This window comes from Conger conger, chromosome 16 (genome assembly GCF_963514075.1).
Source record: "Conger conger chromosome 16, fConCon1.1, whole genome shotgun sequence".
Classification (NCBI taxonomy): Eukaryota; Metazoa; Chordata; class Actinopteri; order Anguilliformes; family Congridae; genus Conger; species Conger conger.
The window spans coordinates 17416798-17441773 of record NC_083775.1 but is presented as its reverse complement, the minus strand read 5'-3'; the positions used below and the strand labels follow the sequence as shown (position 1 = coordinate 17441773).

Sequence of the window (24976 nt, the reverse complement as noted above, 5' to 3'; positions counted from 1 at the left end):
ACTGAAATAACGTGCTCAACCATAATGACAGTAACAAGTCTTTGAAGTTTTCAAAAGTATGAGTAGGCTGAATGCATTGATATGCTGCTTTCGCCTTTTTTTGCCTTTAACAGAACATTGGTAGAAACAGAGCATGCTCAACTGGCATTGGTAAAATAATAAAAACAGGGTTGTGTGTTTGTTTTCATTAGTTATCGTCCTAAACAACCATGGAAAAAGAATGGGAAAAGACGTCTGTGACAAACAACCAGCCATACGATTAATTGCGCTTCTGGGAGAAATAAAATATGTAATGGAAACGACAACAGCCGCCACAGCTGGAATATGTACACATTTTGTCCTGTCCTGGATATGCTTCTAAATGGCAGCCAATATATGGATATCGCCACATGTAGTGAAGATATTCAATGCGGTAAACACGTGTTTTAACTGCTCTGTTTAAGATCTGCCTCATTCACAAAATGCGGTATCCCATTCGCTAATTGCGTAATGAGCTGTAGCCTTCATAAATAAGATGTTAATTTCAGGCAGACTGCAACCACAGAAACACACTCTCGCCAGACCTTATTTTGCACTGCGAGCTTCATGTACGTAAATCTCGCCCATTGTATTTAATGGTAGTTTTGCACCTATATACAAATATTTGCTACAGTGTGCTATTTAATAACAGACAACACAAAGATACATTGAGACACACTACTGAGCCCAAGTGAGAATTTTGAAGTGCTGAATGCGCTTTTATTTCAGTACATATTCCTTCTTTTTTTACTCCATCAATTAAGGACTCCATCAAACAACCTTTCTTTTTTAGAGGCGGAACACAAAAAGTGACATCACATACACTGTAAGTATAACAGCAGTTTTTTCTCTCTCTCTTTTAAAGCTATCGGTTTTGCAATGTAACAGCAACATTGAGCAATAAATAAGAGTTCATGGCAAAAAAGTAAAAAAAAGAACATTAAGCAGACTTTGAAAACAGTCAGGATTGCATACTGAACAACAACAACAATAACGAAGGCAAGAAAAAAAATGCATTTGGCAAGAGCAAAAAAAAAAAAAAAAAAGCAACAACCAACTTTTTGATTGACAGAGCGTATGGGACTTTAAACCTGATTGTCCTACACAGCTAGAGAAACAGTATGTGTGGGCCCGTGTACGGTACTGTCAGATACTCCTGCCTCACAAAACCTATGAACAAGGGATGTTCCCACAACACATACACACAACGCTGGGGAAACGTTTCCATGCGTAAGTCTGTGTCCGCTGATCCTTGTTCATCTAGCTGAAAGCCGGAAAGCTACATGCCCGCGTCATTAACAGACAAAATGGCTTCCACACCAGTCGCAGGGTTCCAGAATAATTAAAATACGTGAGCCAATCCAATTGCCGGGGGCCCTGGATCTCTTAAGATCCCAGATTGTACTTCCTAGTAGATATTTATATGTATTATAACAAAATCTTACAGGTGCTTTGGTTTTTTTAAACCAGATCTTTTTAACCCTGTGTTAATTCTCAATACTCCTTTCCAAATAACAGAGAAATAACAATTGAGAGGAGGATTTGGATTTTTTCTTTTTTTAAAAGATCATTATGTAACAGCAAGGTAGGAAAGACATACAAGCGTTTTAAGAAAGTAGGTGCCATTCTGGCATTCTTTTTACGCGACCACACTGCCCACCAAAACAGTGCACGAAGCCTCGGTCTCATTTTCCTCTCGAAACCCAATAGCAGACCAGCTCACAGCCCCTGTGAAAGAACGGCCGGTCATTCCGATCTAGGGACAGGAGACCGGTGCTTGGTGTCTCCGTGGTCACAACCTGGCTACAGTCACTTTGCTCCTCAAAGCAGCACTGCCAATGTGAAACAAAGCATAAGCAATAAAGAAAAGTAAAGCAAGAAATACATACACACACTCTCTCTCACACACACACACACAGATGCACACACGCACATACACCATGAGGCGGTTACAGAAAGCCACTTGACAAATGACCTATGACCCATGACCCATGACAGGAGCCCTCTCCTCTTTGTGGGCTGTTTCTCTTTTCGGGGTTTAAGAAAAAGCCCTGAGAGAAGTTTTCGTTCATGACCCTTAACTCTTTCACCACAGCGTTCTTCCCCCTCTCCCCCTCAGCAGGTGGGGGTCCAGTGCACGATTTCTCTTTCCAAAGAAAATCTGAATTAATATTCACCAATCATAAAAAAATAACACCATCAAAAAACATTGCGAGAGGAATTCAATTCTCTATGTACAGCATACATATATTCATATTTATACAATACCTTTTTATATACATATGGACACAGAGAACAGATAAATATCCTGTACAATATTCACCTGATTCAGAAGACAGGCAAGAGGTACTGAAGTGTATGGCTTGATTGGAAAATCATTCTTAGTTTATATTAAACAAGAAATTATTTATATTCATATATATAATATGTATATTTATGTATATATTTACATAACTACGCATTAAAAATATCCCTGGAATTATCAGTGAGGTTTGGGGCACGTGGGCCACACATCCTCACTCGTGAGGGTGACCCTTCCCAACACCCCTGGTCACGCCCGGATTCCCCCGCCCGGGCGGGTTCACTTCCAGCAAGCGCAGTCCTGCCGGAAAAAGCACTCCTTCCGCGAGCTTCGAGGGTCCTTTTCTTCCCTCCCCTGGGGGAACTGCGAAGATCTCGGCGCCTCGGCCGTTTCCGGGGACGGTGGACGCAGCCTCGGCCCCTCCTCCGGTCCTCTCGCGCCCCACAGCGCGCGCGGCTTCAGGGGCCGGGGCCCGGAGACGCGCGGGCGAGCCGGGGCTCTCCCGATTGGGCGGCGCCGCCGCCGATAACAGCGACTCCCGCGTCCGTGCGGGGGGGCGGGGCCCTTCGCGCGTCACACCGATGAAAACCGTGGAAGCCTGAGCCAATGGGAGAGGCCTGTCAGTAGTACTCCCGAGGGGGTTGGCCTCTAGCACAGGATGGACACGCCGTCTGCGTTGACCAGCTGGCCGCTGGTGGGGTCGTAGGTGCCGGCCAGGTAGTAGAGGTCGTGGCCCGCGCCCGGCCCCGAGTGCTTCCTGTCACGGCTCAGGCGCTCGTACTCCTCCCGACTCACCACCTGGCACCGGTGAGAGATGGTCTGCACGTCGTTCTCGTCCTCGTGAGGGGACTGGTACAGAGCGTGCTGGGACAGGAGATGCGACCGCATTAACATTTACACGTCACCCTTTTAGCAGACGCTCTGGTCCAGAACGACCTGCGGAGCTGACCTTTCTACACGCAGCCGGACTCTTTCTCTCTGAACTAATCCGGGTACCTGGCTCAACAGCCCATGCTGGAGAAGGGCCCCGGAATTCTTGCATCATGAGCCCGGTTCCCTAACCACTGCACTGCACAACACTCTACATACCCCACATCTCCCTTCACTCCTAACCCCACAAGGACAGTTTTGAACCGGTCCTATGAACTGCGTAAGCCTCAATATTCATATTCATAGAGCATGTAATGGATATACAATACAGCGATCCGAGTCAAACAAGCACATTTTTCACAGCTATCGAACAGGCACCAGTGGCAGCTTTCACATTCACAAAGACACAGACTACATTAAGCCTAGCTCTTAGTTTATATCTGAAATATCTGGATATTTCAAGTCTTAAAGAGGTCACATGACTATTATTAGCATTTTTGGAAAACCAAATTAATTTAATCTAATCTCCAATCTTGAAATTGAAATGATGTCAGTAATGAAATTAAAGAGTAATATACAGCATAACACCGAAAGATAAAAAATAAACAAGATTCATGGGGCTAATTTGTCTCAGTTTTTCTTCAGACCTCCTGGGACTACAGTGACTCTCTCGCGGGAGGCTTCTGCCTACCTTGCCGTCTCGGTGTCTTTTGCCCAACTTGGTCTCCTCCGGATGGTAAAACCACTTGACCTTGACCACCATGTGGGCCCAGGACTCCCAGAAGCTCTCGATGCGGCCGACGAAGGGCAGGTGGGGCCGGCCGCTGGACAGGAAGACGGCGCAGTCGCCAACACGCACCGTGTCCCGCCCGCGCACGATGGACTTATAGAACAGCTTCCGCGCCTTCCCCTTCATCCCCCGTCTCTGTGAGGGAGAGGGTCAGGGGTCAGCGTGTGTGTGTGTGTGTGTGTATATGTGAGTGTGTCTGAGTGTGTGTCTGTGTGAGTGTCTGTGAGTGTCTGTGAAAGAGTGTGTAGTTGCATGTGTGACAGTATGTGTGCGTGTGTATGTGTGTGTGTGTGTGTGTCAGACCTGGGTCAGTTGCTTTGGATTGAAATACTTTTCTATGCTTCACTGAGCTTGTCTGGTATATTGGAACCCATTAAATACTCTCAACGAGTGCAAACCCTGCTTTCTGGTCCTCTTTGTTGCCTCAGTTGCACCAGGCGAGATCAATCACACTCAAAAACCTAAAAAGATTTGAATCTAAAACAATTGTGTATTACCAAACAGTTCCCAGGTCTGGTGTGTGGGTGTGCTGAGAGGTTAATGTCAGATCTGTCACAGCTAAAGTAGCCAGAATCTTTATAAATCTGCCACTGAATACATCATGTTTTTCCTGCACGCTTTACTACACGTTTTACCACTTAGCGTACCGTCATTAGCACGATGCTGTTAGCACGTTAGCGTCTACCTGTGCAGCGGACATGCAGTGGGGGAACCAGGTGCTGGTTACTGACCTGCGTGGGGTTCCCAGACCACCTCCAGAGCTGGTGGGGGGGCAGGAAAGAGGACAGTTTGGGGATGGAGTGTCCGACCGAGGGCGGTAAGCGATGCCTCTTGGGCAGGTCCGCGCAATCCTGGTCCTCGGCCGCGTTCTTGGCGGTAACGGCGGGACAGGGCTTCCTCTTCAGCGGCTTGCCGCCGCCCCCGTGACCCATGGCCCCGCCCCTGGTGACCGCCACGGCCTTGGCGACGAAGGAGCGCTGGGGCGGGGGGGGCTCGGGCGGCTGCAGCAGCGCATGGTGGGAGGAGAGGCAGCCCTGCAGGAGCAGCGTGGAGCCCTCCTCATCCTCCGAGCTGTAGGAGGAGTCGTTCTCCGAGGAGCAGAGGGAGGAGCTGGAGAGGGAGCCCGAGGAAGACGTGCTGGACGAGGCCGAGGAGGAGGAGGAGACGGAGAGGCGGGAGAGGAAGCGGCCCGCCGTCCTCAGGCCCCCCGAGGCCGCCGCCGCCGCCGCTAGGGCCCTCCTCTCCTCCTCCTCCTCCTCCTCCTCCTCCTCCTCGTCCATGTCCGAGTAGGAGCTGTGGCAGTCGCTGTGGCAGCTGATGCCGAAGTCGGCGTACTCGCCCAGCGAGAGGGCGGGGCCCGGGGCGGGGGCGGGGGCGGGCTTCTGCAGGGGGGACGCCCCTTTGAGGAGGAGCTCCACGCGGGTGCCGTCGCCGGATTTGCTGTCCTTCACCAGCAGGACCGGGTGGGAGTAGCCCACGGGGCGCGACACGCCCCGCCCCCCGAAGCCCTTCTCCACCCGGCCCCCCTGGCCCGTGGCCCCCAGCAGCAGCAGGGCCTTGCTGTTCTTGGTCTTGGGCGCGGTCACGCCCTCGTGGTCCAGTTTGACCAGGAACTCGGCGCCCCCGGTCTTCCTGCAGCGCGAGGCGTCTGCGTCCCCGGGCCTCCGGCCCCGGCTGCAGGGGGCGCTGCTGCTGACGGGGGGCAGCGCGGAGGGTTGCCGGCCGAACGAGGAGTAGCCGTTAGCGATGCTGCTGAAGGAGTCCACCTCGAAGGAGCTGCTGAAGATGGCCTTCGCCGGCGCACTGACGGGGGCGGGCGCCGGCGGGAAGGCCTCCAGGTCCCGGCCCCTCAGGGGCCTCCTGGGGCCCCCGTTCAGCTGGAACAGGTCGTGGGGGGTCCTCTTTCTGGGGGCGGCCATGGCGGGCCAGCTGAAGAGCGGGGCACTGCACTTCTTCAAAATGTCCGACGCGGGGTTCTTCTTTCCTGAGCCTTTCGGTCGGCCTGGAAATTAAATACACACACGTAAGGACACACACACACACAGATGAATGTATATCTGATATGTACAATGCTGTGCAAAAGCCTTAGGCACCCCAGATTTTGTATAATATAAAAAATAAAAAAAATTGTGTTCTAGTTTTGTAGATTAGTAAAAAAGCTAACTTGAGATTTCCGAACATTCGTTTTCCAAAACATGAAACGTTCAAGTTTCATGTTTTTGCATTTCATTAAATGAAGTAACATAATTAAATAATCAACCTTGATCAAGGCTCTCTGGAGAGGCAGAAGCAAGCGAGACAGTCAAAGTCTGCAGAAGAACTGTGGCAAGTTCTCCAATACTGTATATTTAGAACAAGCTACCAACCAATTTTCTAATAAAACTGCAGGACAGTGATACCTAAAAGAATTGATGGAGTTTTAAAGGTTGATTACATGTTTTACTATTATTAAGAACATTGGAATTTAGACTTTTACACAGTACTGTATGCATAATTGCTCTTTTATTTCTGAGGCAAACTCAAGAGAAAATGTACAGGTATTCACACAGATACACACACCTGCAAGCTCACACACACACACACACACACACACACTCATATCCAAGCGTCCACACACATGCTGAGACGCCCTTTTTCCTCTCCACTCCATTATGCCCTGTGCATTGTGCAGATTGTGCCGGAACATTCCCCCCCGTCAGACAGAGCTCAGAGCTCCAGAGGACACTCTACCTCTCCGGGCCTTGTGGACGGCCGTCTTCTCCACGGCCTTCGCCGTCTCCGTGTCCGCCTTCTCCGACGACGCGTCGCTGGGCGTGGACTTCTCCTGGGCGGAGCTTCTCCGGCCGCGCCGCGCGGAGACCAGCAGGGCGGGGGACGGCTCTGCACCTGTACCGACGGGAGAGGAGCGCTGGTCAGGGCCGGGCTTCTACAGGACTCATTCCACCTGAGGCCTCTCTCTGGGAACGTCCTACAGGGCCTTGAGTCACTCAGGACCCAGATGGACCAACACTGACCGAGCCCAGCCAGAATTTTTTCTTTCTGAACCAAAGTTTGGGACCTAAAGCATGTTCTCCATCTGTGTGTTTCTAAATGCAATACTTTGGGAAACATTTGTTCAAGGGTTTTCAGTGTCATTGTAAAGACATGTTACTCTGCGTGTATGTATGTGTGTGTGTACTCATGTGCATGGCTGGGGGGGTGTCCAGCGTGTGTGTGTCTGTGTGTGTGTGCTCGTGTGCAAGTCTGTGTTTGTGTGTGCTCCAGTGCATATCTGTCTCTGTCAGCATGGGTGCATGTATGTGTGTGTGTGTGTGTGTGTGTGTGTGTGTGTGTGTGTGTGTGTGTGTGTGTGTGTGTGTGTACTGAGCAAAGGGGAGCACTCACAGTGAATCTGGTAGTCTGGCGGAAGGAGGCGGATGTTGGGCAGAGAGATGCGACCTCTGTCTCCGTCATCAAACTCCACCATTACGCTTCCCTCCTTTCCCTCCTCTCCAGCGCCCCCTACAGGCACGAGAGGAAAAGGCCAGCTTCACAAACACCGCACATCTCTTCAGTACACAATCAACTTTTAATATTACTACTATTATTATTTGCATTATTATCATTAGTATTATTGTTATTATTATAATCATACAGCAGTGATAAAGGACTGCTGTGTAACAGGCTCTGTGCGGCCTCACCTCTGCGCACGTATCCGGGGTACAGACAGCGCGAGCGTTCGCTCCAGTACGCACACACCCGCGTCCCCGCCGGCAGCATCAGCTCCGTCTCTGCACGCACGTCCAGAACCTGCCGGACAGACGGACACGCCCGTCACCACGGGGGAAGGCTCCCGGCAGCGGCCCAGCCGGTTGGGTGGCGGGATGGAGAGTGAGTCATGCGCTGCATCAGGAGCCCACATCCACCCACATGAGGGTCAGAGCTACAGCTCTCCGCGCTGAGAAACCCACACACACACACACACGTGCGCACGTGCGCACACACTCGTACGCCCACAGTCGCCGACGCACGTGCGTGTCCGCGGGAACACGAAGGAATATTCACGGGCCCAACACTGCACTCAGAACTCTGTTCGGGAGAGGGGGGGGGGGGTGATTTATGGTTGCCATGGAGGGGAACCTTTGACTGACAGGGTGGGAGGGAGGGGTTAAGGGGACTCTGAATACCTGGCTGGGTTCCTAAGGCAATGTCATCAGAGTTAAACAGCTGATGAGGGAAGTGACGGATGAGAAGCAGACGGAGAGCGTAAATGAGAAACAGATGCTATCAGGCACGGCGGCAGAAAGCAACGTTCGGCGGTGAGGGAGGGAGACTTCAGAAACCCAGAAAAAGAAGGATTATTTGACAGCGGCGGCGAGATGTTTATGCTTTGCGAAGGGGGATTTTCTTTGGGAGTCGGGACGCCGGATTTGTGTGTGATTGAGAGGAAACATCTCCATCGGTAGCTGTGTTTATACGAGCTGCGTGCGTGTGCGCGTGCGCGCGCGTGTGTGTGTGCGCGCATGTGTGTATGTGTGTGAGTGAGCGAGAGAGAGATAATTTGTTTTTACTTTTAAGGTCCCTTTATTTCAGTCTTTATGATTGGAGACTAGAACAAAGAGGGGAAAAACTTGCTAAAACAAAATGACAACCAAAAAAACAACCAACCCCCCCACCCCACCCCCACAAAGAAAAAGAAAAAAGAAAAATACATATCCAAAGAGAGAGAACGCAAGAAAGAGAGCAAGAGGAAAGGAGAGAGAGACCTGCCCAGCAAACAAAACGGGGAGCCGAGGTCACCTGACCTGGAATCAGCTCTTTGGCACTGCAAACACCAGTAAACCGTCACGTCAGCCAATCAACCCTTCCTCAGTAATTAACCTGTTTGTCATTCTTTTCAGTTGATTACTCCACCCACGGTGGAGGCTTAAAATCAGCACATTCACTGTTTCCTGTGAATGAAATCTGTTGCCTTGACCCTTGTTGCCATGACAGTATGCAGTGGGCGTGGTTACGTGAAGCAGCAGGCTGATGTTGATAGCAAGGGGGCGGAGTCACTGAATGTGTGACTGTGTATTGTGTGGCTGAACACGTATGTGTGTGTTTGCATTTGTGTGTATGTGTGTGTGTGTGTGTATGTGTGTGTGTGTGTGTGTGTGTGTGTGTGTGTGTGTGTGTAAACCAACATACATGTACATGCAACCCCCTTCCAACCCCCAACCAAGTAAAGTCGACATGGGCCACTTGTGTCAGAGACTGGGTGGGGGTGAATAAGCGAGAGCGAGTGTCTACACGCACACACACACACACACGCACGCGCGCACACACACACACATTTAACACAGATGTTCGGCAGTCTTTACATGCTGGTATTCCCTGCTGATGTGGGTCTTGGCTGGGAAATGAATTGCTGAACTGCTTAATATGCAATGACAGAGTGGCCCAGAAAAGAGGAGAGGAGGGAAACGGGAGGGGAGGAGAGGAGGAGGAAGGAGCCGAGAGGAGCCTTCATTCATCTTGAGAGAGCAGGAACTCACCGCTTCTTGCAGGAGTTGTTCCAGGGAATAGATTCTGGGCCGGTTTCCTCTCTCCCCATCGATTACAACACTGTAGCTGTGAGAGAGGAGCAGAGTGCTTTAAACTGTGTGTGTTTATATGTGTCTGTGTGTGTGTGCATGTGTGTGTGCAGGTGTCTGCATGTGTGTGTGTTTGTGTCCATGTGTGTGTATGTGCATGTGTGTGTGCATGTGCGTGTGTATGTATGTTTGTGTGTGTCTCTACACATGGATGTGTGTGTGTGTGTGTGTGTGTTCAGTCCAAACAGCTCACAGTGTTCAGTGGGAAGGGGTAAAACAGACACTGGCTGTCACTAATGGAATGAGCCGGAACAGCTGCAGACAGACACAGCATAGTGCAGTGCACTTAAACCTCACTCACTCTAAAGGTCCTGTTCTCTTTTTTCTTACATGTTTAGACTGGGCCAGCCAATCCTGGTGCCTAAACCTGCCCGGGATGTTTTTCTTCTGTCTGAGGCTCTTAACCAAACAGTTTTTTACTGTCTCCTCTGTGACGCATAATCATAACTGCAATGAAATGACCAGGAGATAGCCGGAGATGCACCAATGCAGAACCAGGCCTGTGAAACAGGTCTGAGTGTGTGTCTGCGGGTGCAAACGTGTGTGTGTGCAAGCCTGTGTGCATGTTGTTGTGTCTGCGTTTGCGTGCATGAGCATATGTGTTTGTGTTTTCTGTGCGCATGTGTGTTTTTGTGTGTATGTGTGTGTACATGTGTGTGCAGCTGTGTGTACGTGTGTGAGTGTGCAGGTGTGTGTATTGTTGTGAGAGTGCAGGTATGTGTATGTGTGTGAGTGTGAAGGTGTGTTATTGTTGTGAGTGTGCATGTGTGTGTGTGTGTGTGAGTGTGAAGGTGTGTGTATGTGTGAGTGATAGTGAAGGTGTGTATGTGTGTGAGTGTGAAGCTGTGTGTATTGTTGTGAGAGTGCAGGTGTGTGTGTGTGTGTGAGTGTGAAGGTGTGTGTGTGTGTGAGAGTGCAGGTGTGTGTGTGTGTGTGTGAGAGTGCAGGTGTGTGTGTGTGTGTGTGTGTGTGAGAGAGTGCAGGTGTGTGTGTGTGTGTGTGTGTGTGTGTGTGAATGCAGGTGTGTGTGTGTGTGTGTGTGTGTGTGTGTGAGAGAGAGTGCAGGTGTGTGGGTGTGTGTGTGTGTGTGTGTGTGTGTGAGAGTGCAGGTGTGTGTGTGTGTGTGTGTGTGAGAGTGCAGGTGTGTGTGTGTGTGTATGAGAGTGCAGGTGTGTGTGTGTGTGAGAGAGTGCAGGTGTGTGTGAGAGAGTGCAGGTGTGTGTGTGTGTGTGTGTGTGTGTGTGTGTGTGAGAGTGCAGGTGTGTGTAGGTGTCTGTGCTTACATGTCAGGCAGCTCCAGCGTTCGGACAGTGGCGGCGTACAGCAGCTCGTCCTCTTTGGAGATCAGCACCTTCAGCCCATCCGCCAGACGCTCTTTGGTCAGAACACAATCGGGGGCTGCTGCGTAAGGAGCACACACACGCACACGCACACACACACACATTCAATCATCATCACCCACAATGCCTTGCAGTGGGACTTTCACACCTACTTTATCACACCTGTGTGTTTGCAGGCAAGTGATCTTCCATCTTGCTCAGTTCTGGTCAGATTCTATACTTAGAACAAAAAGCTTAACTCTGGCCTCAGCACACCAGCTGCAAACACACCAACGTGTGGGAGTTTTACGCCCAATCAAAACTAAAGTTTGCGGAATTAAAAAAATTATATAATACAGACTTTTTAAAAAAAAACTATACAGTGGCTGGAGAATTAGTTGAAGAACACAATAGACTATATACAGCCTTTCCAGTCCAACCTCTCCTGGGTAACATACACTTGGCATGATAAACCAATCAAAAGTGTGATTTTCCATTAGAGCAGAGTTTACTGGAGGGCTGTGCTAGTGGGCGGGCACTCACCTGGAGGGCTCCGGTTGGGATTGGAGGGGCGCTTTGAGTGGCAGCTGTCGCCCTCTCCCTCGGAGAAGCTGCAGTCCTCGTCCATCTGGAAGCCCTCGTCCGCCGCGAAGCTCTCCAGCAGCCGGCTCACCGCGCGGCCCTTCGGCTGAAACGGGAAGCGCGCTTTATCACGTGACCCGAACGTATGTTTCCAGTTTAAAACATATCTGACAGGGCTACTTATTTTACCTACTCCTCTGCATTCATGTTTTCATCGATTTCTGTAGGCATTGGCTATTTGTAGAACGGTAATAAAGGCACTTGAATTTTAAGTGAGAGAGTTTGAGTTTTAACACATCTGTGTTATGACACAACAACGAAAAATCACAAGGCACAGGAAACCGTCAACACCCGCAAAACACAAGGAAGGAAAGAAAGAGAAAGAGAGTGAGAGACAGAGTGAAGACACAGAGTGAAGACACAAAGATATAGAGAAAAGGATGACAGAGAAACATTCAGCGAGGAAGGGAAGCGGTGAGCAAGAAGAGAAAGACAAAGAGAGACGGCAGAAGACAGATATAGAGATAGAGAAGGAGATAACCAGGCTCTCCCACTCACTGAACTAACTCTCTCAGATGAACACACTCATATTTTTTCCCTCATGGCTTCAGAGAGCATCACCGCGAACAGTAATCTTCCACTGGCTTTTCGCAGAGCTGAGCTCATTGCCCTGGGGGTGAAATATCACTCCTCTCACCGCAACAGTGAGCGGAATCTGGTTCCCCCACCCCAAATCCACCCGCCGAACAGAGACACCAAGGTGCTCCGTCTGTGGTCCCAAATACCTCTCCGGTGAGGCATTGGCTTTGATTGATGAGCTTGACGTTTCTTTGTCCCGTTTAACTCTTTATCTGGTCAGCACACGCCCGTGTTGAGTGTCTGCGCGATTTAACAGCACTCGTAGCGCCAGGTATCGCACGGTGTGTCATGCGCTTGTGTGTATGGAGGCCTTTATTGTAGTCGCGCAGGCCGTGCCTTCGTTCTTGTGAAAGAGGGCACGGCGTGGTTAGTACTGATCTGATCAAACATGAGCCCAGAACTCAGTGCTCCCAACAAGCATTCACGCTCACAGACTACGGCCGATCACTCACAGAGCAGCTGCCTTTTGTCTGGTAGCTTTCTCGGTTCTTAAGAGAACAAAGGCCTGTGGCCTCAGCTTCACCACAAAGGTGTGCAACCAGCGGTGTTTATTCAGGTGTGTGTGCGCGCGCATGTGTGTGCATGTGTGTGAGAGTGTGCTTGCTCATGGATATGGGTATGTGTGTGTATATGTGTGTGTGTGTGCATACAGGTATGTGTGTGTGCGCATGTAAGTGTGTGTGTGTGTGTGTGTGTGTGTGTGTGTATGTGTCTGCGTATGTGTGTGTGTGCATATGTGTGCATGCGTATGTGTGTGTGTGCATACAGGTGTGTGTGTGTGTGTGTGTGTACATGTGTGTGCGCGTGTGAGTGTGTGTGTATGTGTGTGAGTGGGGGTATGTGTATATGTGTGTGCATACAGAGAGGTGAGGTTTGAGGAGTGTGGAGATGTTTTGAGGTATGTCTGTGTATGAGTATGTAGGTGAGGCTTTTGGGGTATGAGGGACCCTCTCACCTGCTTGCTCCTGCTTCTCCTGCCCCTGCTGTTCTCCTCACTGGAGGGAGACTGTGCTCGGCCAATCCAACAGCTTCTCCTCTGTGACATCAACAGAAAAGGCGGAACATAAACATGATTGATGATTCACAACACAGGGTGGATTCATCTGTTTTCCTGGGTTCTTTATGTACAAAATAACGAATGAAAAACTATGGTTTCAATTCCACAGGATCTTTAAGAAATGGGGCTCATTTTCAACATCTACCTTTCAAGTTGGAAACTGAATAAATCAGGAAGTCTGTTTTCAATGATAATGGGCCTTGTTTATCAAATGCTCATGGATGTACTCATATCCGTAGGGTAGAAACGTCAACATACAAAATGTAGAACTGACCCACAAGGCCATCCAATCAATGAATAGCCTCGCCACCAAATACAATGTTTTTAAATTAAAATTATGATGCTACCAAGTCAGGTTCTGTTGCTGAAAGTGCTGCCCAGAGCTCAGTGGATTTCATGGTATAATCTCACTTTCTGCCTTTGAGGCCAGTAGCCTGTTTCACATTGTGAGATATGTATTTCATGTGCTTAGACACACTTGACAGTATTAAAATGGTTTGTTGATTTAATCTGGGCCACATTTACTGAACACGACCTATAATGATTCAACATGTTAAACATGTTGTGTGGCATTTACAGGTTCTTCATATTTTCTTAGCAGAAGGATTATAAAAAAAAGACTTTAATCGCACTGTCCAGACTGTCAAAAATCCACCAATAGGGAATGTGTGAGGACCAGGTCAGAAGCAATCAAAAATATTTGATCCCACTTACATTAACCTTCAATAAATGTGACATACCATGAGGAAATACGCATATGGACACTTTGTGATCAAATTGGAGTGCGCGGTCGTTCGGTAAATAAAAGCCGATGCACAAGCACACTCAGGTTCACTGACCGAGCGGAGGCTTAAATTCCAAACATTTTAGAAAAAGCTACCCTTTCAGTTTGCGCCGAGCTTTAAGAGATTGATTTTGGGTAAGTGTCCTGCAAAAGACTGGTGTCCTGTCCAGTCCAGGGCATCTCATCAAATCTCAAAATCAATGACCCTTATTACAAACATATTTTTCACAGCTGACAGTCAACACATTTACGGAGAGACATTATGTACAATAAGCATTACTCATGTCTTACAATATTACTATATACAGTACATACACACGCATGTGTGTGTGTGTGTGTGTGTGTGTGTGTGTGTGTGTACCACAATTGCGGCACTTGCTTAAACCTTTAATGCTCTTGACTGTTTTGGAGAGCACATCATAATTCCTCCATTGCCTTTTTCTTGGTTAGGGGTATAATGGGTTCATTCCCAGCTCTGGTTGCGTTAGCTCGCTGTATTAAATGTACTTGTGTGTAAGTAGTTTGAGCTAACAGAGATGGTATTGTGGTATGGTATGTGGTGGTATGTGGTGGTATTGTGGTATGGTATGTGGTGGTATTGTGGTATGGTATGTGGTGGTATTGTGGTATGGTATGAGGTGGTATTGTGGTATGGTATGTGGTGGTATGGTATGTGGTGGTATTGCGGTATGGTATATGGTGGTATTGTGGTATGGTATGTGGTGGTATTGTGGTATGGTATGCTGTAGTATGTGGTGGTACATGGTGGTATGGTATGTGGTGGTATTGTGGTATGGTACATGGAAGTATTGTGGTATGGTATGTGGTGGTATTGTGGTATGGTATGTGGTGGTATTGTGGTATGGTATGTGGTGGTATTGTGGTATGGTATGTGGTGGTATTGTGGTATGGTATGTGGTGGTATGGTATGAGGCGCTCACCGTCCCCTGCAAGCCTCGCAGTGCCGTGCTCTTGCGCGTGGCCCTCTTCAGCCTCTCGCTGGCGGTGGGCAGGCTGCCCAGTGCGGCACTGCGGCGGTAGGGTCCACCTCCGGGCCCCGGCCTGCTCCACAGCTGCTGCAGCGGTTTGGGCTTGGGCCCGCGCTTCCTCCTCACCCCCGGAGGCTCCCTCCGGGCCGCGGCGAGAGCGGACGGCCTGCAGAGGGCGCTCTTCTTCATCTTCACCTTCACCTCGCCTTCCGCACCCGCCAGGCTGTGGGACCCTGAGGGGGGGAAGAGTCCGGAGCACGGAGGTTTGGATTAGCCACTCGCTAACCGCGTTAGCAAATTGCACGAGGGGAACAAAGTACACTTCTACACTTGTAGCCGCGTTTGAGGAGTCCCACTGTGCCTAGCAATCACGCAAAGTCGTGAGGGAGACCATCTCAGTGGGGCGTTCTGCCTCAGCAGGGGGCCTGGCCCTTTGGTGATGACGTAGTGTCGCTGAGTGGGAGACAGCAGTTTGATTCCTGCACCCGCATTGTAGACCTGTCTGTCTGCCTCATCAAACGCCACTCACTGTGTTCCTCCCAGACTACCAGAGCCCCGGACGGCTTGTTGAGTAGGTAAGCCCTGCGTCTCACCTGACAAATTATTTAACGACCTAGCACCACACACGCATTTTCCCCACACTCAACCACCCGGGGGCCATTTTGACGTGATTGACGGCACCGTGTTTGTAAGACGGGAATCTGAGGAGCTTATAATGACTTCAGAAGAGTACCGAATAATCTGCAATCATGTGAAAATGCAGCATATGTGATGTGACAAGATCAAAGTAAACGTGAGGAAAACACAAGGACACAATTGTTTTTTCTGACTGGCTGGTATTAGTTACGTTTATCGAACTTTTATGTACACAACTGTTAAATAGTAAATGGTAGTGGTGATTAAAGTAGTAGTAGTGCCTGCACACCTGAATTCAATATAATTCTTTATTGACATCAAACAATGTTTCGACTCATAGTGGATCTTCGTCAGGTCAAACGGCTTGATACCAATAAAGAATTATATTGAGTTCAGGCTCTACTTTAACTTTAATCGCGACGACCCTATATTGCCTTGCACCCTGGTTGGTACCCTGGTGCGTATCTCTTTACTATTTTATAGTAAATGGTACACACAAAAATTCTCCAATTTATTATGAAATATATTACTTTACTGGCAACATGACTTTAAGGGCTGAGCCTTACCATGGAGTCCCTGTCGCTCTTTCTTGTTTCGAGCTTTCTGATTGGCTTCCAGTTTCACAATGGAGGAAGGGGAGGGGCCAGTCATGGCCAAACTGGAGGAAGTGTCCTTTGAAGGCAAGGCTTTGACGTCACTCTGCCCTTCCTCACTGTCATAGCTGCATTCATCTTCATCTTCCTCTGCAGGAGGGATGAAGACACAAATCAGTACCATTCCAGACCCCAATTTCAGTACCATTCAGATCCCTGTATAATGTGGATATACATAATACACATAAACAGTACATCATATTACATCATATTACATCATATATGTCAAATACTGTAATATTACAGGCACATTAAATTTCACCGACAGTAACAATGACAATGACAAGGACTTATCTAATATTGTGCAGAAAAAAGAAGAAAAAACACAAATTATATTGATTGCCTAGGGCATGATTTTATTCAGGAATAAACACTCCTCCCTTCTGCGAGAATCCAAGACGCCAACTCATTAAGCCTGGAGCAATGTCTATGGCAGAGAATTATCATATACTGAGAGTCTACACTGTTACACAGCACTGTGTGTGTCTGAGAGCAGAGCATTATCATATACTGAGAGTCTACACTGTTACACAGTGCTGTGTCTGAGAGCAGAACATTATCATATACTGAGAGTCTACACTGTTACACAGCGCTGTGTCTGAGAGCAGAGCATTATCATATACTGAGAGTCTACACTGTTACACAGCCCTACTGAGCACCTCCTTCTACGCACGCAGCCAATCACAGTGCAGCTCCAGCATTCCACCAATAGGAGGAGCGTTTGGCCGGCTGCTGGGGGAAGCTGCGGCGGGGAGTCTGGCATCGCAGCGATGGCACGGCAGGGGTGTCAGGTGTCGAGACGCCGCTGACACGCGTGTCATTTACAAGTGCCCGTGTCAACACTCTCCCTCCTGCCCCAGCGCGGAGGCAGGGATCCCTTTCAGGGCAATTAACTAATTCTCCGCCGGGACCCGGGGACAGCCAGGGGACGCCCCGCGTGTTTACCCTCCCGGCCTCCCCGCGCGCCACTCACACCGCCGGACCAAGGTGACGGCTCTGCCCCGCTAAGCCGCACTTCAGAGGCGTAACGCCACGTTTCAGCACCTTTCACAATGTCAGAGTGCAGCTCACCTCCACCAGCGCCATGCGATACGTGTGTGTGTGCGTGTGTGTGTGTGTGGGTGCGTGTGTGAGTGCGCGCGTGTGTGTGTATGCATTTGTGTCTGCATGTGTGTGTGTGTGAGTGAGTGCGTGCGAGTGTGTGCGTGTGTATGTGCGTCTGTGTGTGTGTGTGTGTGCGCGTGAGTGTGTGTGTGGGTGCGTGTGTGAGTGCGCGCGCGTGTGTGTGTATGCATTTGTGTCTGCATGTGTGTGTGCGTGAGTGCGTGCGCGTGTGTGTGCATCTGTGTGTGTGTGTGGGTGCGCATGTGAGTGCGCGTGTGTGTGTGCGCACAAGAGTGAGTGATAGAGACAGCAAGAGACACAGGGAAGGGGAGAGTGGAAGAGAAGGAATGATAGTGTGTGCGTGTGTGTGTGTGTGTGTGTGTGTGTGTGTGCGTGTGTGTGTGCTTGCTTGTCTGTGTGTGTGTAAGTGTGCATGTGCACGTGTGTATTATTCTGAATCTGTGACAGAGGTTCTTGTACCTGAGTCACTTTGGCCCCCGGACTCCACACTGAGTCTCTGCTCAGCCTTGGGGCCCCTCTGGCACAGGCCCCCGGGGGCTCCGCTGGATCCTGGGTTGCCCCGGCGCCGGAACGCCGGCCCCACCACTGTTTTGGGCCTCTGTTTGAACTGGGCCAGCTTGGACCCCAGCACAGCCTGCCGTCCATTCTGCTTACAGCACCGGCCCTTCATCTGGAGAAAGATATGGGATTAGTTTCAGAGAGAGACGGGGATAGTCAGAGACGGGGTTAGTCTCAGAGAGAGGTGGGGATAGTCAGAGACGGGGTTAGTCTCAGAGAGAGACGGGGATAGTCAGAGACGGGGTTAGTCTCAGAGAGAGGTGGGGATAGTCAGAGACGGGGTTAGTCTCAGAGAGAGGTGGGGATAGTCAGAGACGGGGTTAGTCTCAGAGAGAGGTGGGGATAGTCAGAGACGGGGTTAGTCTCAGAGAGAGACGGGGATAGTCAGAGACGGGGTTAGTCTCAGAGAGAGGTGGGGATAGTCAGAGACGGGGTTAGTCTCAGAGAGAGGTGGGGATAGTCAGAGAGAGATAGGGATAGTCAGAGAGAATCGGGGATAGTCTGAGAGAGAGATAGGGATAGTCAGAGAGAATCGGGGATAGTCTGAGAGAGATAGGGATAGTCTCAGAGAGAGACAGGGATAGTCAGAGAGAATCGGGGATAGTCTGAGAGAGAGATAGGGATAGTCTCAGAGAGAGCATAGAGGGAGTGGAAAAGTGGGGTACATAAATACATTTTACACTTTCGATACAGACATAAAATTCTTAACTGAAAACAGAATTTCATCCAGAAAAAATATTAGTCTGGTTGAAGGGCAAATGTGATTTACATAGGTTACGGGGAGAGGCAATATTAGGTTGGTCAACTATAATAGCATTGAATATATTTTATTACATCGTGTCACAAAAGGGAATTCCTATTACAAACTAGCCGTGTTCTTTTCCAGTATTTAACACGGTCCAGGTTCAGCTCCGGTAGCATTTTTCTCCTCTGTGGCAGGACGGCAGCAGGGCGAATAAAACACTCTGAACACACTGTAAATGTTCCCCGGCCATGAGCAGTGACTGGACAGGCCCCGGGGCCACAGACCTGGGCAGTGCTGAGCTGGTCAAAACTCCCATTGGACAGCCTCCTCTTCTTCCTCTGAGTCTCTCCGCCCCCTCGCAGGTCGTCAGGCAACAGGCCAATCCCCCCCAGAGACCTGCCAATCACAGAGCAAGCGGGTATTCTTCAGAAAAGAATGGAGGAGGTATGAAAAGAAAGAAAGGAGCCCGGGAGAGGGGAATCAGAGTTTAGCCGCACTCTCCCCGGGGCTGCGGAGAACTCGCCTTTCTTCCCGCCGCGGAGGGAACGGCTCGGCGGAGGAAGCGGGATCTAACGGCGCGGAGGCGCGGCGGAGGGCCGAGCCGGGTTAAGACGCCCCGTCGCCCCGTCACAGCCGCCCCCGCATTAAGGGCCTCTCTCCGAACGGGAGACCGACGGCTCGGAGAAGCAGCGGCAGACATTAGCGCTCAGCGGCGCGGTCTTGCTCAAATGTCAAAGCTTTCTGCTCGCATTTCCATGACAATGGCGCTTCCCCCTCGCTGCAAATAACAGCATTGCAACCCGCCAGGAATGCCCTTGAAACTCGCAGGAACACCGGGGACCACACGCGCGCTAAAAAGCCGAGCTGTACCCAAACAAAAACCCTCCTTCCACCTCCCTACCCGGCCCCCTACGTCCCCATAGACAAAATATGACTTCAATCACACTTACAGTAAAAGACATAAAGCAGTCTGCACCCTGCATTTCTTTGATCCCTCTGCGAGGCCTTCAGAGTGCTGAACTGAAGCGCCATTCTAACCGTGATACTGCTGTGTCTCCATCGCTTCCTGCTCCGGGAATAAAGTGTGTTTGGCAGGGCAGGGCAGGGCAGGGTGTGTGTGTGTGTGTGTGTGTGTGTTTGTGTGTGGGAGGGGGGGTGTTACGATGTGAGACACCAGGTGTGTGGGTGCAGGTTTTTGTTTTCGCCCCCCCCCCCAAAAATACTCCTGATTCAACTAATGAACAAATCACAGTCTTCAATCGAGTCCGTGATAAGTAGAATCCGGCACCTTAGTGCCGGGTTAAGACGAGAACCTGCGGCCACGCCGACCGTTATGCGGACATGAAGGGAACATCGCACGAGCGTGCGCGGTGGTGGGAGAGTCAGGCCCGGAGGGCGCGACGTCAGAGGCTCCCAACGAAGCGCGTGCGGTTTCCCGTGCGGGCGGGGGAGCGGTCTCGCGGCGACTAATTAAACAGGACACTGATTAGCAGCGCTGCTTTTGTGTCCTCCGCCGTCTCCCCACCCCTCGCGCTCTCCAGACAGCTGCACTCCTGTTACCGTCAGGACCTTAGGCCCCGCGCGTCTGCGGGAGGGACAGGAGATCGGGGCCGGCGTCGGGGGCGGACGCTGAATAGGGAGACGCTGTTTGTTCATTAACTTCGCTGACCCGTCGTGTTCCTTCGGCAACAGCCTAAACATCCCCCCGCGGGCTTACCCACAATGCCCTGCGGCACACACAAGGCAGATTCACTGCAGGTATGCTCGCTGGCACTGAAGCCCCACACAGTTTGCCGGCCTTCGTTCTCACCTTAAAATCATCAGCTAATACCCACCAAGAAAGGTAATCAGCCGTGGTGTAAACCAGCAGACCCTGGAATTCCCACAGCCCAGGTAGGAGAGCAGGGCACTGGGGTATGGTATCTGTTCTTCTTCCCAACACCGGAAGCTACAAATGGTTGCTGAGCTACAATCAGAGCAGCTAATAGCCCTTACTTCAGCGAATAACAATTCTGAAGCTGTATCTGATTGTGCAACGGGGCACTTTAAACGAGAATCATCCCAAAAGCTTTCTCATCCCTTTCTCATTTGAGCACTGATTCTGTCTGCGCACCTCAAGTTAAATCTTATTTATTTTTTACTTTACAAAAGGGAAAACACATTTTGGCAGCACAGTTAAAATCTGGACATTATAATTATAACAATATACGTGAAGTGTACAAAGATATGGGCCCCATATTTAAGGCAATTAAGTAAAATAAGAAATCTGTTGCTGGCAGGGGAGTCATACTAAAGCTGGAGAGTGTATTAAATTTCATTTGTAAAAAAAAAAAAATTATACTCTCTGATTTCTCTATTTTTAGTTCAATGCGCTCCACTGTGGTATCTGGACCCCTCACCATCAACCCTGCTCTGCCACCTGCCCCAAAACTGCCCCAGCACTGCAAATCGGCCCCAACAGCCTGAAAACCACCCCATTACTACAGAATTGTCCTGGTGCCTTCTCTGCTGCGGGGCCCTGTCCTTTGGGGCCACTAAGTGTGCAGAAGCAGCCGCACATTCTGGGATAAAGCACAGCCCTGTCCCTCTTACCGTGGGCTCGCCCGTCCGCTAGAGAACAAAGCGCTTTCCCGCCGCTGGCTCACGGGGCCCCGCCTCTCTCGCCCCCTCCCCCTCCGTGCCCGGCTGTCTCCGCTGTCTCTGACCTTTCACCCCCGCTGACCTGCGGCGACCCCCACAGTGTAGCCTCAGTCCCCTGTCACATTCCCAGAGCTGGTGACTGAGTGGGGAGGGGGCTCCACAACATGCTCTCACAGACTGCCTCTGCCTCCAGTCCCTGTCTTCTTCTGTGCACACAGACACCGAACTGACACAGAGTCAGTGTTGCTGCATACAGACACAGAGTCAGTGTCACTGCATACAGACACTGAACCGGTCTGACACAGAGTCAGTGTCACTGCACACAGACACAGAGTCAGTGTCACTGCACACAGACACAGAGTCAGTGTCACTGCACACAGACACAGAGTTAGTGTCACTGCACACAGACACCCAACCGGTCTGAAACAGAGTCAGTGTCACTGCACACAGACACAGAGTTAGTGTCGCTGCATACTGACACAGAGTTAGTGTCACTGCACACAGACACAGAGTCAGTGTCACTGCACACAGACACAGAGTTAGTGTCGCTGCATACTGACACAGAGTCAGTGTCACTGCACACAGACACAGAGTCAGTGTCACTGCACACAGACACCCAACCGGTCTGACACAGAGTTAGTGTCACTGCACACAGACACAGATTCAGTGTCACTGCACACAGACACAGAGTTAGTTTCACTGCACACAGACACCAATCTGGCCTAAGACTGAATCAGCGTAACTACACACATCACTGTATTGCACACTGCCTGTCCCACCAACCATTCACACTCAAAGTTCAGGTTTCAGAGTGCGTGGGGGTGGGGGATCCCAGCAGCTGCACCTCCGTGCTGCTTTCAGACCTCTCTCTTAGCATTAGTGTAACAGCCAACCCCCCCAACCCACACACACACACTCACACACAACCCACACACCCATACACACACACACACACACACGTCCTCCCCCAGACAACGCCCGTCGCGACGGTGATTGAAACCCAGACGTAGCGCGGCCCCGCGCAAGGTCGTTCTTGTTAGCGCATTCATTACCGACATCATCATCGCCGTAGCGACAAGCCCTCGCCACGACCAGCGCGGACGCCGTAAATTTGTCGGCCGGTAATTTTTTTTTTTCCCCTTTTTCCGCGGCAACCGGTTATCTTTCTTTCAGCGAATATAGGCGTTGAATGAAATGATGTAGTGGTCTCCAGAACCAGTTGCTCCGCTGTCCTCCGAGCGTTTAACTGTGAAAAATTACCTCCGCGAGAGCCGAACATCCCCGCCGCTGCAAACACTCGTTGCAAGAAGGGCTTATTTTATTGGCCGTTGGGGTTTATTAACCACAGAAATAAGTGCGGGATCGGTAATCTCGGTTGTAATTACGCTCACACCTGAGTTACGTTTACTGGAGAATAATTTATCTCCGGGCTCCGGGTCTCGGCTGAACAAACGGCGGCGGCCCGCCTTAACTGCGGATTCCCAGCCAGGGCTTGCGCTGTAAACAAAGGTGTGTCTTTCCCACCACACGACATTCATCACAATGATAGCCCGGCACAATGAGTTTGTTCAGACATTTCAGAGGCTCGTTTTATCATAATATCTCAACGCGTCGCGCGTCCGGAGGAGTTACGGCAGTTTCCACATAATCAATGGAACTTACATGTGATTCATGCCCCCGGGGCCTCTCTGATTAAGCCTTTCGTTTAAACCGAAACAGCGTTTCCTGCAGGGTGCACACAAAGTCAACGAGTGTCTGCCACATGCACTTCCTCCTGTTTAAACTACTCACCAGGCAGCTGAAAGTTAGAGACTACGCATTCCTAAAAACATACTTACAGTACATACACACCCTCCACCCTAAACCTGCTGCTCTGTGCGACACTACACAAAGAAATGGTCCAGGATACAATGCAGCTTTAACAGACTTTAAGAAATTAAGACCTGTCAGATAGGGCCGTGAAGCTTTATTTTGAATTTATTGCCCACCAGGCTGTGCCATTGTATCTCCATAGTGGCGCCTGACTAGCCTCGTACCCATTGTGACCAGCCTGACCTCTGACCTCTCCTGTGGCTTTCAGCTCACGTTCGTGAGAGCGGTGTCTGGTTTAGGGTCAGTGGTCACTCACTTGACTCTCCTCGGGGAATCGGCAGGGGCCACGGTGCCCGGAAGGGGCCCAGGGGTGGACTTGCGCTTGCGGGGCCTGCCCGGTCCTCGGCGAGCAGGACTGCGCGGGGTCTCCTCTTTCCTGTGGAGGTACAGAGAACAGCTCCATGTCATGCTGCTGATCGACGGCACTACCGCTCAACAGGAGCTGTAGAGGCAGAGGGTTAGTGAAATGCCATTGTAGGGGTCTGTGGAATTGAGGGCCTCCAGTGTAACGGTGCTGGAGGGGGTCTGTGTAATTGGGTTTTATGGGGGTCTGTGTAATGGTGTTGGAGGGGGTCTGTGTAATTGTGTTTTATGGGGGTCTGTGCAATGGTGTTGGAGGGGGTCTGTGTAATTGGGTTTAATGGGGGTCTGTGCAATGGTGTTGTTGGGAGTCTGTGTAATGGTGTTGGAGGGGGTCTGTGTAATGGGGTTTTATGGGGGTCTGTGTAATGGTGTTGGAGGTGGTGAGTTTAATGATCTTGGTGGGGTTGGAGGGGGTCTGTGTAATGGTGTTGGAGGGGGTCTGTGTAATGGCGTTGGTTGGGGTTTGTAAAATGGGGTTGGAGGGGGTCTGCGTAATGGTGTTGGAGGGGGTCTGTAATTAGCTCACTGGTGTTCGTGCTTCCTCTGCAGTTTGGCCAGCTCCCTCTGCTTCTCTTTATATCGCCTCTGCAGCTCTGCCAGACGCACCCGCATGGCCAGCTCCGGCCCGTCCATCGTTTCCATGGCACCCTTCACCGGAAAGACCTGGAAAAACCAAACCACACAAACAAAGCATGAGGCTGAGTATGGTTGTTATGAGTGGTAGGGTTCATACAGGTGTGCTGCGATGAGTGTTAGGGAACATAGCTGAACCTATTGACCACGTCTGCATGCTTTTATGCTGCCTAATTAAATGGCAAATGGTTGGTATTTATATAGCGCCTTTATCCAAAGCGCTATACAATTGATGCTTCTCATTCATACACATACATACACCAACAGTGTATGGCTGCCATGCAAGGCACCAACCAGCTTGTGAGGAGCATTTGGGGGTTAGGCGTCTTGCTCAGGGATACTCCGACACACCCAGGGCGGGATCGAACCAGCAACCCTCTTACCGCCTGAGCCAATGTTGCCCCCATTTAGACTGACCGATTAAATATTTCCATTAACAGGCTGGTGTACAGGCCTACCTAATAAATTGCTCACTGCGTGAATATTACCGTGTATTAGGGTGGCAATGAGAGTGCATTCGGGTGTATATTCTGCTGTATTAGGGTGCTATAGGGGGATGTATGGATCTCAGCTCTCACGGGTTCATGGCGAGGCGTCCAGGTGCACTTCCTGCGCAGGTTGAGGGTCCTGCGGACGGGGCAGTGCCTCCCTGCGCCCTCCGCCGCCCCCTCCTGGGGCTCCATCTCCAGCGCCCGCGCAGCCGCCAGCGTGGCCAGGCTCTGGAGGTCGAAGGTCAGCAGCTCCTCTCCTGCGCGGACGACAGCGGCACGACGGAAAGTGATAAGG

General features: G+C 50.6%; 1 protein-coding gene across 1 annotated transcript in view; it reads right to left on the bottom strand.

Moving 5' to 3' along the window:
* Positions 1-710: 710 nt before the first annotated feature.
* LOC133114079 (BAH and coiled-coil domain-containing protein 1) overlaps positions 711-24976 on the bottom strand; it is a 93195-nt gene continuing 68929 nt past the window's right edge. The window contains exons 12-28 of the mRNA XM_061223275.1: positions 24769-24935; positions 24084-24220; positions 23451-23570; positions 18967-19078; positions 17839-18049; positions 16168-16344; positions 14918-15198; positions 13091-13171; positions 11458-11602; positions 10879-10996; positions 9497-9572; positions 7661-7769; positions 7365-7481; positions 6711-6866; positions 4712-5982; positions 3882-4115; positions 711-3184 (exon numbers count right to left, since the gene is read on the bottom strand). Of these exons, the coding sequence (XP_061079259.1) occupies positions 2969-3184; positions 3882-4115; positions 4712-5982; positions 6711-6866; positions 7365-7481; positions 7661-7769; positions 9497-9572; positions 10879-10996; positions 11458-11602; positions 13091-13171; positions 14918-15198; positions 16168-16344; positions 17839-18049; positions 18967-19078; positions 23451-23570; positions 24084-24220; positions 24769-24935 (3728 nt within the window). The 3' untranslated portion in view covers positions 711-2968. The remainder of the gene's footprint in view (positions 3185-3881; positions 4116-4711; positions 5983-6710; positions 6867-7364; positions 7482-7660; positions 7770-9496; positions 9573-10878; positions 10997-11457; positions 11603-13090; positions 13172-14917; positions 15199-16167; positions 16345-17838; positions 18050-18966; positions 19079-23450; positions 23571-24083; positions 24221-24768; positions 24936-24976) is intronic.